Consider the following 14,561-nt stretch of genomic DNA (forward strand, 5'->3'; position numbering starts at 1 on the left):
ACGAATAATGCAATCGACACCAAACTTTCACAAGTTTTTTCTTTTGTGCCAAGGACGAGCCCTATTGTTATTGGACTAATTCGGACAACGGGTTCGGGTAGCTGCCATACAACTTAAAGAGTTTATTTTAAATATTTCAAAAACTAATAAAGCTATAAATATAAAACTTTGTATACATGTGTCCAATTATATTCTACACATGCTCTAAAAATTATAATGGGATAGCTGCACCGGTTCGGGTGGCTGCCATACAACTCCAACAGCAAATTTTTTATATTCGGCAAAATAATAAAGTCAGATTCATGAAACTTGGCAGTCATGTGTCCAATTATAGGTCAAATATACTTCTGAAGTTTTAGAGGAATTGCTTTACAGGTTCGGGTACCTGCCATACAACTCCAGAAGCTAATTTTAAATATTTGGAAAAATAATAAAGTCAGATTCATGAAACTTGGCAGTTGGATGTCCGATTATAGATCAGATATATTTGTGAAGTTTTAGAGGAATTGCTTGACAGGTTCGGGTACTTGCCATACAACTCCAGAAGCTAATTTTAAATATTTGGAAAAATAATAAAGTCAGATTGATGAAACTTGGCAGTTGTGTGTCCAATTATAGGTCAGACATATTTCTAAAGTTTTAATGGGATTGCTTGACAGGTTCGAGTAGCTCCCATACAAGTCTTAAAGCTTATTCTTAATATTTGGAAAAATAATAAAGTCAGATCCATGAAACTTGGCAGTTGTGTGTCCGATTATAGATCATATATATTTGTGAAGTTTTAGTGGAATTGCTTGACAGATTCGGGGACTTGCCAAACAACTCCAAAAGCATATTTTAAATATTTGGAAAAATAATAAAGTCAGATTCATGATACTTGGCAGTTGTGTGTCCGATTGTAGATCAGATATATTTGTGAAGTTTTGATGGAATTGTTTGACAGGTTCAGGTACTTGCCATACAACTCCAAAAGCTAATTTTAAATATTTGGAAAAATTATAAAGTCAGATTCATGAAACTTGGCAGTCGGATGTCCAATTATAGGTCAGACATATCCGTGAAGTTTCTACAGAATGACTTCACAGGTTCGAGTAATTGCTACACAATAACGAAAGGTGCAGGGTATTATTCAATCGGTTTATACCGACTGAAACGTTTTTACTTGTTTATATTGTTTTTCCTATAGTTTAAAAAGTATCACAAACATAAAGAAAAACAAGACTAAGGAAATAAATGTATATTTTTTGCTTGTACATTTTCCCATTACAAGCAGCTTTTAATTATTGTAAACGTTACAATAAATTTACACTTTATTATACAATTTTATTTTTTCAACTGTGATTTGAAAAACTTATGACATATTTTATTTAATTTTAATTTTTTTTTTAATAATAAATTTTAGAAAATTATTACATATTATGTAAATGGTTTAAAATATTGTATTTCGGGAAGAAATCGAAAATAATCCAATTCTTAGAATAGTTTGAAAATTGATTTGCAAATTAATAGTTATAGAAAAAAAATTATATTTATTACATGATAAATATCATTTAAAATAAGATTAAGTTGATAGTTTATTTCGAAATGTAAATTGGGTTAATTAATTGTTTCCTTTATATTACAATGTATTTTCCTATCCAACAACAAAGGCTTTCATTCCAATTATTGACATTATCATTGCTATTTTAATTCAAATATTTCTAAAAATAAAAGTGTTTTGAAATTTCAAATGGAATTATGTAGGTTCTATAATTTCCAATTAAACCATTTAAATATTAAACCTGTGAATATTGTATTTAAATTCTAGTATATTAGTAATTTTAATATGAATTGTAAATTTAAATAACAAAATAATTAAACTAAAATTAAATGAAACATTCAGAAAATATTCAACGTAGGCAATACTAATAAAATGAATTCTTAGATTTCTGAATTATTAAGTACTAATTAATTTGTTAAATAATTGTGGCTAAAGTAAAAAGCTGATTTTGTTTTTTTGTTTTCAGTATTTTGGAAGTTTAAATCGTCTCTAATATAAAGAAAGCATATTTAAATTGGATTTAATTTTTAAAATTTATTACAAGCAATAATTATTAATGTTCCAATAATTTTTTTTTAATTACATTGATTTTAAATTCAATATTTTTATAGGTTAATATTAATAATTTATGAATAAAAAAACACTTTTATTTTTACTTTGACTCTTCTCTTATTTCATCTAATTCAATATAAATTTCTATAAAATTTTTTTAATTACTCTACATTTCTATTTATTGCAATTAATATTCTTCATGCGATTTCTAAAATAATTTCATTAATTCAGTAATGAAAAATTATTATTTTTTATTTTCTTTATTTAATAAATTAAAATAAATTTCTCTTAATAGCAATAGTGCATCTAAATATAATTTAATTTTTTTTTTTTAATTTAAATGCACATATTTAAAAAAAAAATATTTTTCAATGGTCATCTCATTGTTCATTATTTACAAATATGGGCAAATTTAATTATTCTTTTTTCAATTTTTTTTTATGGCGTGCGATATTATATTAAAAGTTTTTAAAATTTATCTAAAAAATCAATCATAAATTTTTGTTAGAATTTAAATTCAATTTTGTTTTTTTATACTCGCACGCATCAAACACGCGCATTAATTTCTTTTTTCATTTTTATATTTTTCAGCTCTTAATTTTTTCATTTTTAGAATCAAACACAATTAACGCCTGCAATATTGTATTGAAAACATAAAATTTTCGAGCTCTTTTTGAATAACAAACAATATTAATGAAAATATGTATGTATGTACATATAGAATATAATAGAAATTATGTATGTCCATAATTTAAAAAAAAAAATAATAAAATAAAATCGTTCCGCTATCATAATTTTTATATTTCTATATAATTATTGTGTGTGTGTGTTTTTATTTTATTTATAATAAAAAAAAAAATATTAACACCGACACAACTGTTTATAGTTATTTCTATAACTACTATATTGTGATCTGCAATACAAAACCAAGCAGGTATTTACTACATTATAGCCAGAGTAACCATTTACCATTGATTTAATTTTTCTCTGGATTTCATTTTTTTTTTTTTTTTTGGGGGTTCAAACTCAATTAAATGTGTTGGTTTGAATTAATTTTTAATTTTAAGAATTTTAGTTTAAATTTAGAGTTTCAGTTGGTTAAACGTATCTACGGGCAAACAATAAACTAAAAAGCGTGAATTGTTTCAACAAAAAGCAAAAATATAATAAAAATAAATAAAAAAAAACAAAAAAAATCTATTGCGTATAGTAACGGTAACAATGTGCGGTTAGTTTTTACATCTATCACTCAAATACATATATATGTGTGTATTTAAATTAAATATGTGTGCGCTCTTATAAATTTACGATTTGTTGAATAATTTTATTGTGATTTTTAAATAACTATTTATTTACATTTTTGTCCCCTTCAATAATAAGAATTAAGGGTTATATTTGTGTATATGGTAAACAATATTAAATTTGTATATGTTTTGTAAATTTTTTGTTATTAACATGAATGCAATTTTTTTCTTTATATTGTTAACATTAACATTTATATGTGTTTGTGAACATTAAAATGAATCAATTATGTTCAAAATATGTTAGTAAAGAAGCATAGTTTTTGTTGACAATTATATTGCATTGTATGTGAGCTGGGTATATGTAAATTTTGAATTAAAAATAAAACAATTTAAAATTTGAAAAAAGAAAAACGAAATTAAAATAAAAATTTTTTTAGTTTTCACGGTTAGTGAAACAAGCTACTACTATCTTTTATAATAAAAATATAACATTTAATACTACTTTACTCAATACGTAATATTAATAAAGTAATAAAACAAAAACGAAAAAAAAAAAACAAAATTATAACATCTATATAATTGTGCTAAAAAAAAATTTTGTAATTATGCGACTTGGAAGATTATTGAATCATAAATTTTTATTAAATTGTTGTAATGTTGTATTTCTGGTAAGATATTTTTTAATATTTTCTTTAATATTTAATTAAATAAAATTGAAGGATTAAAATTGTTAATTTTACATACAAACATATACCTAACTTAATTATGTTGAAATAGGAATTATCATAAGAACTTTTAGAAATTTTAGGAATTCTCTTCTTAAATTCTGAATTTTAATTGTAAAATCATTGATTAACATACTATTTAATATTATGTTTGTTAATCGTACTAGATTAAATATTAATTATATGCAAATATATCAGGATTAAATGTTAAACAATTATTAGTGGGTAAATTACATTATAAATGGTACAAGATTGAAAGTTGTTTAAATTTGAACAGGCTCACTTTTAGTTTATCATAAATTTATAAAATTTTTCCATATATTTTGTTATTTTTATGATGTGAGTTTGAGCTTAACTTCCAGCTTCAATTTTATTAATTTGTATTTTGTGTTACAAAATTTTTTTTTCCAAAAATTTTGAAGTTTTACATTTTTGGTTTGAATAACAATAGGGATTTTTTGTGCATAATGATTATAACTAAATTAAATTTAATTAACATTGGTGAAATTGTTTTGAGTCTGTAATTTTTAAATTTTAAAGAAAGACACAGAAAATTTTGCAAATTTTTTTTTGAATCGGTAAATTTTGTCGTTTACTCATTCGAAAGGATCAACTAATTTTAAGAACCTTATACAATTTTTTGGATTAATAGTGGTATTTAGACATTTAATATTATTTTATGAAGTATTACTTATATCAATTCTTGGGCCTTAGCGGTATTATCTATACCGCTAAGGCCCAAGAATTTATAACCAATAATTGATTAAAAGATATTCAAAATTTAATATTAAGAAACTCGAGATTATTCTTTTAATAAATTTAATATTGTTTTTAATGGAATTTGGTTAGATTAAATAGCATAAGGTTGCTGATTGATATTTTCAAATACTTGAGTTTTACATAATGAGAAAATTGCTGCTCAATAAGAAAGAATATTTTTAAATATTATTTATTAATAAGCAGTAATTTTTACTATTTGTCTTTAAGCATTGTTAATTTTTGTAACTAATTAAATATTTTAATAGTAATATAATAATAATTTGTGGTGTAGAACAATAATTACAAGAATTGTAAAAAATTATTGCTAAATTTTTTTTCTAATAAAATATCGGGTCAGTCAAAAGTTTTTCAAAAAAATTTTTACAAATAAATTAAAAAAAAAAAAACAATTTTTTTCTATTGTATTTATTCAACACAAAATTGTTTTGTGCGTTATTTTTTAATTATTGTTATTTATTTTAATTTTCGTGCAATTCAAAATTTTGCGATTTTTTAATTGAATTTTGAGATTTTTGTATTTTAAAATTTGGTCTTCATTTGCATAATGTAAATTTTGTGTTATTTTATTTTTAATTTAAAGAATTTTTTATTTATTTAACTTTCTATATTACCTACATACATATATGCATATGTATAATACGAATGTATGTATTTATGTATAGTTGATTTCGGTGAAAATTAAATTATTTTGAAAAAAAAAAAAATTGAGTAAAATATTTTTGATTTAAAATAAAAATTTTAAATAAAGGTAACCATCATTCATGTATTCTAATTCGGAAGTAGCACGAGAGAGCGCAGCTGCTTACAATTTTATGTACAGATTTATAGTATACAATAGAAATCGTGTCGTCTCACCCTCTACATGTTTTCACGTCTAAATCAATTTTATTATATGATTGCGTGTTCAAAATTTTCATTTGTTTACATGGCAACCAAATTACGTTAAGAAGGATAACGGAAATTTTTAGAATTTCATATTTCCTATTGTTTAGGCATTGATCAAAACAAGATTTTTTTATTAAAATAAGAACTTTGAAAACTTATTTAGTTTAAATGTCTAAATGAGTACAACTATGTGAGTTTTCACTCTCTTTTATAAACATTAGAAAAGCATAGAGTGTATTGGGTATAAGTAAAGAATGTAATTTTTCTCAGCTTTTTCTTAGCCACACTAAAATATTTCTGATACAGGTTGGCAGACTATTGGCAGACCCTATGTATTTTTTTATCTATTAATTTTTTTTTTATTTTCATCCTTTAATTTATTTATACGTATGTATTTATTTTTTAAGTTTTGTGCCGGTCGTTTAACAGTTATACAATTTTTTTTTTTCTATAAATATTTTGATGGTGATGAACCAAGCGTTTTATTTGAGTAAACATAAGAAGCATTAAAAAATAAATACTTTTTGAATATATTTAAAATAATAATATGAAAAAACTTTTAATTTCTTTGACAATTTAAATGAGGGAGAATCTAAAGATAAAATAGAAAATGCGATTCTTACTTGTCAAATTTTTAATTTTTATTTTCATATGGATTTATGGTTCGTTGATTTTTTGAAAAATTCGTAAGCTTTATAATTTTATTTATTTGCTGTGCCTATGTGTATAAGTAGCGTATGTATAAGAAAAATATTCTTTTTACTATAGTTATTTTTTATTTTACTGATGTCAGAATGCGTAATTTTCAGTGACTGAAGTTTAATTTCCTGTGCAGGTTTCTTATAATTTGTTTGTAGTGTATTGTGTCGAGAAATTGTTATGATATATATATAGATACATGTAGTACGTAAAATAGATAATTTTTTTAATATGTGTGCAGGTGTACATAGAATATGTATAAATGTATGTTCATATTACAAAATTTCTTACTTTCCACAATGCCAAGATCACCTGTATAAGGTTAAATTTTTTTCGTGTTTTTTTTTTAGGAGTGTGCTATAATTCCCACCATTTACATAATTTACTGTAAAATCATACATATGTAAATAATTTTATGTAAATGCAAATTTGATTTATTAATAAAGGTTATTTTTATTTTATTTAAAATTTTTATTTGAATTTCTTAAAAGAGATTAAAGTCAATGGACGCTTGCATTCTATTTAAAGTTAAATGTAATATTCTATATACTATTCTGGAATATAGTTTCATACAAAGCTGTGTTATTGGTGTGGGAATTTAAACTAAGAAAAGAAAAGCAAGTTTAGTAAAATGCATATTTTGTGTTCAAATGTACTTATTTTCGATAAACGTCTTTTGCAAACCATTTTCCAAAATTCATGAATTCAAATACATTTTCACACTAGGGTCATGAATTCCAGTTTTTATTGCAATTTTCATTGCAAGCGCAAATTATTGTCAACTGTATTCAATTATTGTGTGCTACTGCATTCTGTAAGAAAAATTTTTGTAAGAAAAGTGAGATTTTTAAATAAATGACTTCTATGACTGATTGATGTTTTTGACATGATGGTCAGATTGATGACGTTCTGGGAGAGTACTAATATATACACATATGTATATAGGAAAAAATATTGTTCAACTGTTCAACTTACTTATATATAATAATCTTCTCAATTACTCTTTGTGCAATACTTAAGAACGTCAAATTTCAATTGTTCAAAATCAAAAATATTTAATTAGAATTGTAGCTTTGCGAAAAATAGCGATAAATTGGAATTTTCAAAACTCTTTAAAATTAAAGCTTATATGATGGTAGTTTCTAAAATTTAAAGTTATTTTCAAATCGATTACACATTTTTACTTATAATTTTATTTAATTTATATATTTTTCGAAAATCAAATATGTATTTTACACTAAAATTATTTTTCTCTTTAGTAAATAATTATTTTCGTAAACATTAATTTAAATTCTTTGTTTTATATTAAAATTGTTTGTTTTTTTTCTTTCGTCTTTTGAACAAATACAAAATAATATTTTAATGCTCTATATTATATTTATTTATTCATAACATTGTCTCCACTTCAGATCTGAACAACCTATATATTTTATATGGTAGTAAAATAAACGTTACTTGTAGAATGGGCTTGTAGAGAGAAAGGGTCCAAAACATTAAAATATTCGTTGCATGTGTCTTATTGCACATAATTTATTAAAAATTAAAATTAAGTAATTCATCATTTGAAAATCACTTTGACATCACTCATACCTCCAAGTTTTAGGTTGTAATTGAGATTATTTAGTTAACTTGTATTGTTTAATAGAATTTCAAATTCAATTTCTCTTTTTGAAGGTTTCAATTCCCTGATTTTGTTCATGTAAATATAATGTAATAGTTAATATGTTGTTATGTTGTTACTTTTAATATGCTTAAAATATTATGCAAATATTGTACTTAATATAAGTGAGTGCAAATATTTTGAAAAGAAAAAAAAAACAAAAATTTTTAATAAAAGTGAATATTTTTTTTTTATAAGTTCATAACTCGTTTAATGATGGTGTTTAAATTTAGGATTATGAAACGAATGATGTTAAGGTTAAAGGTTTTTAGTTTAAAAGTTTTTTGTTTTAATTTTATAATATGTAAAGTATCCGTACCCTTTTCGAGTTAATTTGGGTTTGTTTTCATTTCATTTGTAAATTTTTAGATAAAAACAAATTTTTAAGTGGACCATCTTTAGAAGATTGTTTGTTAATTACTAATGGTTTTAATCGCTAATCATTTATTTATACTGCTTAACACGTTCCCTGTCTCACAATATAAGGTTCAGGAAACGTGCGCTTTATAAGCACTGATACGTTCCTGAGCCATATGTGCGTCAGGGGGTATATATGAAATTTCTAAAGCAAATTATTCGATTGGACGTAACGGAACTGTATAGTTTCTGCATTGGACGTGCTATCCTATGACTACAAAAAAACAAATTATTCAAAAAATCCTGTTGAACTTGTCGGTCAATTTTGCATTTTTGTATTGGGACAGGGAACGTGTTAACAACAACTTATATATGATATGATGTTTTTATTTAGTAGATATACGAGTACTAACGGTATATTACACGAAATGCTTAAATTCGATAAATTTGTAAAATTATTTATCTACTTTATTAATTAATACAATTACTGTTCGAAATGATAATGAAGAATTATTTGTTATAGTTTCAGGAAATTCCTATCAAAAATTCCTAAAAGCAATGACCATCATACTGATCGCTTTTCAAATCAAATACACATATAAATACATAATAACACGTACAAATAATTATTTTAAGATTTCATCTTATTGTTTATAATTAAACGCTCAAGTTCAAACGCATAATAAATATAATAATGGAATATGTGCAAGCTTTTGAAAAAATAGTTAAAGTTTAAAGAGAAAAAACAAAACTTGCTCCTAACTAAAGGTTAGTAAAAAAGCAACTTAAACATTTAAGGGTGACTGAAAACATTTTTTTTTAAACGATATTTATTTTACGTTATTAAGGTTTAATTCCATATATTTCTTAATTATTCTGACGGTATGTAATTACATGATACAAGAAAACGCTTACCGGTACTTACAGGCTTATTATGTTTGGCGAATCCGACAAAAACTCTGGTGAAAAAAAAAAATATAATGTGACAAATATTAGAAATTGTCAAAGAGTTTTATTGTGAAAGTTTATTTAAAAGTACTGCGAACAATGCTGCCATTACGTAAAAAAATTGGAGAGTAAATCCGTTCACCTTATATAATACCAAATGTTAGCGAATTCGACCTCTCAAGAAATGCATTATAAGTCTGCGCACATTTTGCTCTCTATAGAAGGAGTATACAAGATTAATTTATGTTTCATTAGAAATTATGTTATTAGACGCACAACGGACCGACAACATAAAATCAATAAGCAGATTTTGTTTTTCAATTTTCTTGGAAATATGCTAAAGAAGAGTTCAGGCCCCTTGTGGTTTATCTTTTGGCAAAGGGAAGGAATAAAAAAACACACAAATGGAATGTGTATAAATAAGAAAGATATGATTATAACAGTTATAACATAGTGGTGTATAACGCAAACATGATGACTCAAAATCCTCGATTTTAATTTTTTTTTTTGTTTATAAATTATGAAATTTATCAATTTTTTTTTTGAACAAGTACCATGAGTTATGATGTGACCTTAAGGAAATTGAACCGTAAATTATTGTTTTTGTTTAGGTTTAGCTATTCACAATGCATTCTTACTTTTTTTTTATTTTGTTTGATTAGCTATTAATTGTTATACCCTGTAATTACAGGTTGTAAAACGCTACAATAAAATCCCAAGAAAAACTAAGTTGGAAAATAATTAATACATAAATAATAAAAAATTATTATTGTTGCAAGTAATTATTGAGTCGAATTGCTAAATTCTTTAAAATTGATTTGTTATTTGATCCAATTATTAAAAATTAAGTCTGAATGAGTGTACTTGTTCGTTTTATCGTGATTTATGTAATTGTAAATAGATCATAAGTGTTACAGTTTATAATTGTTAATGGATCATAGGTGTACACTTAGTAGTTTTCAATATTTGGCATCTACCGTTAGCGATAGATGCGTGTTTACTTTTATAAAACTTATGTGCCAACTGTCGGAAATATCAATAACTGTTTTATTATTGAAATTATTATAGTTGGTCTATCTTAGTAGTTGATTTCAATATAATCAAATCAGGTCAAATTATATTCACACTACATTGATTCTTTTAATTTTATAAATTTCCAAAATATTAATCTTAAAATTTTTCATTTGAATTAAAAAGCTAAGCTAAACTGAATATTAAAATTAACGCCCCCATAATTTGGTTATTAAAAAAATTACAAATTTAAATATTTCATTTATATTTTACTAAAACATGAAAGTTTAACATTAAAATCGAAAGTATAAACATGTAATATCATGTAGATTCAAGCATTCATTCTTATAGTCTTATTTTCACTCTTAAATTTTGCATGTTTAATTACTCGCATATTAGCCATTAGCCATTAAGATATTTATTAGCAAAAATTACATACAAAGTAATAATTTCACTTTCAATTTCTTAGTAGAAATGTAAAAATAAAAATTTAATAATTAAAAAAAATGTTAATAAAATTTCAATTTTTTTTTCAGGCTTGTGGAACTGGTTTAGTATTTGGTGGATTTCAATTATTCTCAGATACACATAGAATACTATTATCACGATTATTGGCATCAGCAAGTGAACGTTTAAATGAATTACCACATCCATTATTTTTCTATATAGCATTAGCATTGGCTGGTTCTGGTGTTATAGCTATTATTGCATCAATTCTTGGATTTTGGGCATCATGTTTAAATACATACTGTTTTCTTACATTATATTTTCTAACTGTTATTATACTTTTATTAATACAAGCAGCTGCATGTATTGCAATAACAATATGGCCACATTGTCTTGGTTTAAATTTAGATGAAATTAAAATGGTTAAAGCATTGGGTAATTTTTATGGTGTACCTGGTAAAGAACAATTTACAATTGCAATGGATTTAGCACAAACAAAATTTAATTGTTGCGGTATGAATAGTGATTCAAATTATGAGACATCATTATGGCGTCTTCAAGGATATGGACAAAGAGATTGGCCAGTACCATTAACATGTTGTGTATTACAAAATAAATATGAACGTACATCATATTTAGATCCGAAACCAATTAATATTAGTCAATGTGAATCATTATTAAAATCAGATTTTGAAAGAACACGACATAAAGAATCATGTATTGGACATTTAGATCAATGGTATCGTGAACAATATGTTTTATTTCTTGGTACATGTTTAATAATTGCAATAGTAGAATTTTGTGTTCTTCTCAGTATTGTCTTAAATTGTACATATTTGGCTAGAAAAGCAAAATTAAATGAATTATTTGAATTACATTATCCAACAGCAAAACAACAGATGAGAAATTTAAGACCAAGACCAGGACAACCTCCACATTTTAATTCAATGATTGTAGAAAATATTTATGAGCCGAGTATTGGAATTGCAGCAACAGCAATAAATACTTCTGGTAATCATGGTGCTATTATGGGTGGATTACCACCACCTCCTCCACCAAGTGTTATAAGCGATGTTAAAGAAATTTATATTCAACCACAAGAATTAATAAAAAGTAAACATAATACAACATTTAAGCCAGCACGAAGTCAGTATCATATTTCAAGAAGTTATTTAGTATAAAATTTAATTTTTAAGTATAAAATAATTATAATTATTCAACTCTATAACTATAAGACTTTTTCAAATAGTATTTATATTTTCTAAGAGCCAAAAAATAAATTAAATATTAATATTAAAATATTCTTATAGAAATTTCTTTATACCTCCATTTAAAATAACTGTTAGTTGCAAATTAAAAAAATTTTATAAATTTTTTGAACTTCTAGTGACATCTATTAAGCAGTTTCAGAACAAATATACTAATAGTTTTACAATATACAAATAGTTTTACACAAATATAAAACTTTTAGCATTGCGTAAAACCTAAAATTGTCTACGCTAAGTAAAATGATTATTATAATTCAACATGAAAAACGATACATTTTCGTTTATGTGTTGTTTTTGATATTACGATAAAAAATTATATCAAAATGGTTAAAGCATTGGATAATTTACGATAAAAAATTAAATTAAACTTAAATAATGTATATACACATTATATATTATTGTTATCGTAAAAAACTTTAATTTAAACCAATAACCATTGCTCCTCTAGTGGTTATTGTTCAAACGTAGAAAATTCAAATGGTGCACAACAAAGAAAAAATTTAATACAGAAACGAATCAAATATATTTACTGATTCGTCCTCCATTTTTAAAAATTTACGATATTACGATAATATGTTTGCTTTCATAATTTTTTGATAGTTTTTAAGTAGGTTCTTGTCTATTCCAGAAAACAAAAATATTTTAGACTTTTTTGTGTTTTTAGAAGAAAATGGCAAAATGTTAAACTAATTATTAATCAATTTGGTACCTTAACTTTTATTTTATAGATGTCTCTGTAACTTATAGAATAAGTGAATCAAGTAGTTCGATTTGTAATATTATAATGTATTGTTCTTACTGTTTTGCGGGTATGTTTGTAAAACGTTTCAAACAACAGGTGATAATGGCTCTGCATAAACATTATATGACATAATCTACTACATATATATTATACATACGATATGCATAATATACCCCTCTATTATGAACATCGGTATCGGCCGATATATTATCGGCAGTTCTAATCGGTTTTAGGTTTCTTCTGTATTATGAACCGATACCGATAAAAATATTTCAACCGATTAAAAGAAGCTTTTTCATACAAATTTTTGTTTTTGTAAATTGGAGAAAAAGTTTTTTTTTCTAATGACATTTGTTTTCTTTCAAATGTTATTTTCAAAAAATTTTTAAAACTATTTTGAATTTGGTTTTGATGTGCTAAAAAGTTGTTGTAAGAAAATTATTTTCTGTTAAATTTGTAAAATAAAAGTATACATATATCGGGAAAATGTCACGTGCATTATATTTTGAAAGTGAAGAAACGCAAGCTATTCAAAGACGACATATAAGAGATTCAACTAATCCATTGGATTTAGACAACAAAATGTATGTTTATGTACCTATTTTATTTTATTATTTATATAATATGTACACATTTTTTAGGTTTATTCAGAATTTCAGATTATCATTCCTTGCCAGGTCTAAGTCCTCTTCCATTTTTTCTACTAACCGTGCAATTTGTTTTTTGTTGCTTACGATTTTACAGCTAAATAAAATATATGAATAACATTTTGAAAGGAAATAATTTAGAAAAAATGCTTACATTTTAAAAAAGCAATTATTACACCAGTTTCCTTGATAAAATGAAGATTTTACAAAAAAAAAAATCTGTCGTCTAAAAATTTGTACCCGCTTTTAAATCGGTTAAAACCCGACAATTTATCGTTTTCATAATACCAGCTAATACGTTTTCTATACAGGGAAAAAAAGCTTTCCCGACTCCGATAAAATTTACCGATAAACAATGTTGGTAATACCAACGCAAAATTTTGCCGATAAATTATCGTTTATCGGCCGATACCGATATACATAATAGAGGGGATAGATTTATCAATTAAAATATTTACTTTTAGAAATCCAAAATAAATTTTGTCGTCTTTTGCTGATCGAAAAAGTGTTATGAAGTTTCATAGGGCTCACCGTTTTTATGTAGTGATTTATGTGACTAAAAATATATGTACCGATTTTTTCTTTATTATTTTTTAAAATTCTTTTTTTTCTTTTAATTTGCTTAACCGAAATTATATTTGTCATAATAAAAATTTTTTTTTGCTAAGTTCTAAAATTTTTAATTTTATGCTTTATTTTTCGACGTTTTCTTTTATGTTTTTAGAATTACGGAACCGTAAAAGATTATAAAATTATTTTTTATAATCACAGTTTCTCCTGGCTTTTCTCTTATAATTTAAGTTTTTTTCTTAGCTCTTATATAATTACGTTTTAAATATTTTAGTACAAAATCCTTTTTATTCTGAAAGTCCTTCTTTTTTTTTAGAATTTTCATATAAACGTGCAAATGCATTAAAATTTTTATGTAGAGTATAGTAAATTTCTATTTTCATTTATAATAATTATTATTAGAAGGTCGGGGTAGAGTAAGTTAAATGAAATATCGTTTTCAACTTATATTCGAGTAGATGTCGTCACGGTTTTAATAAGATTGTT

General features: G+C 24.3%; 1 protein-coding gene across 1 annotated transcript; it reads left to right on the forward strand.

Moving 5' to 3' along the window:
* The first annotated feature begins 3,923 nt into the window (after positions 1-3,923).
* Positions 3,924-12,029, forward strand: LOC129611623 (tetraspanin-11). Its single transcript, XM_055524842.1, has 3 exons — positions 3,924-4,004; positions 10,938-11,921; positions 11,985-12,029. Exons 1-3 carry the CDS (start codon positions 3,942-3,944, stop codon positions 12,027-12,029), a joined length of 1,092 nt encoding a protein of 363 aa, XP_055380817.1. The 5' UTR covers positions 3,924-3,941.
* Positions 12,030-14,561: the final 2,532 nt, after the last annotated feature.

This window comes from Condylostylus longicornis, unplaced genomic scaffold (genome assembly GCF_029603195.1).
Source record: "Condylostylus longicornis isolate FDR11 unplaced genomic scaffold, ASM2960319v2 ptg000054l, whole genome shotgun sequence".
Classification (NCBI taxonomy): Eukaryota; Metazoa; Arthropoda; class Insecta; order Diptera; family Dolichopodidae; genus Condylostylus; species Condylostylus longicornis.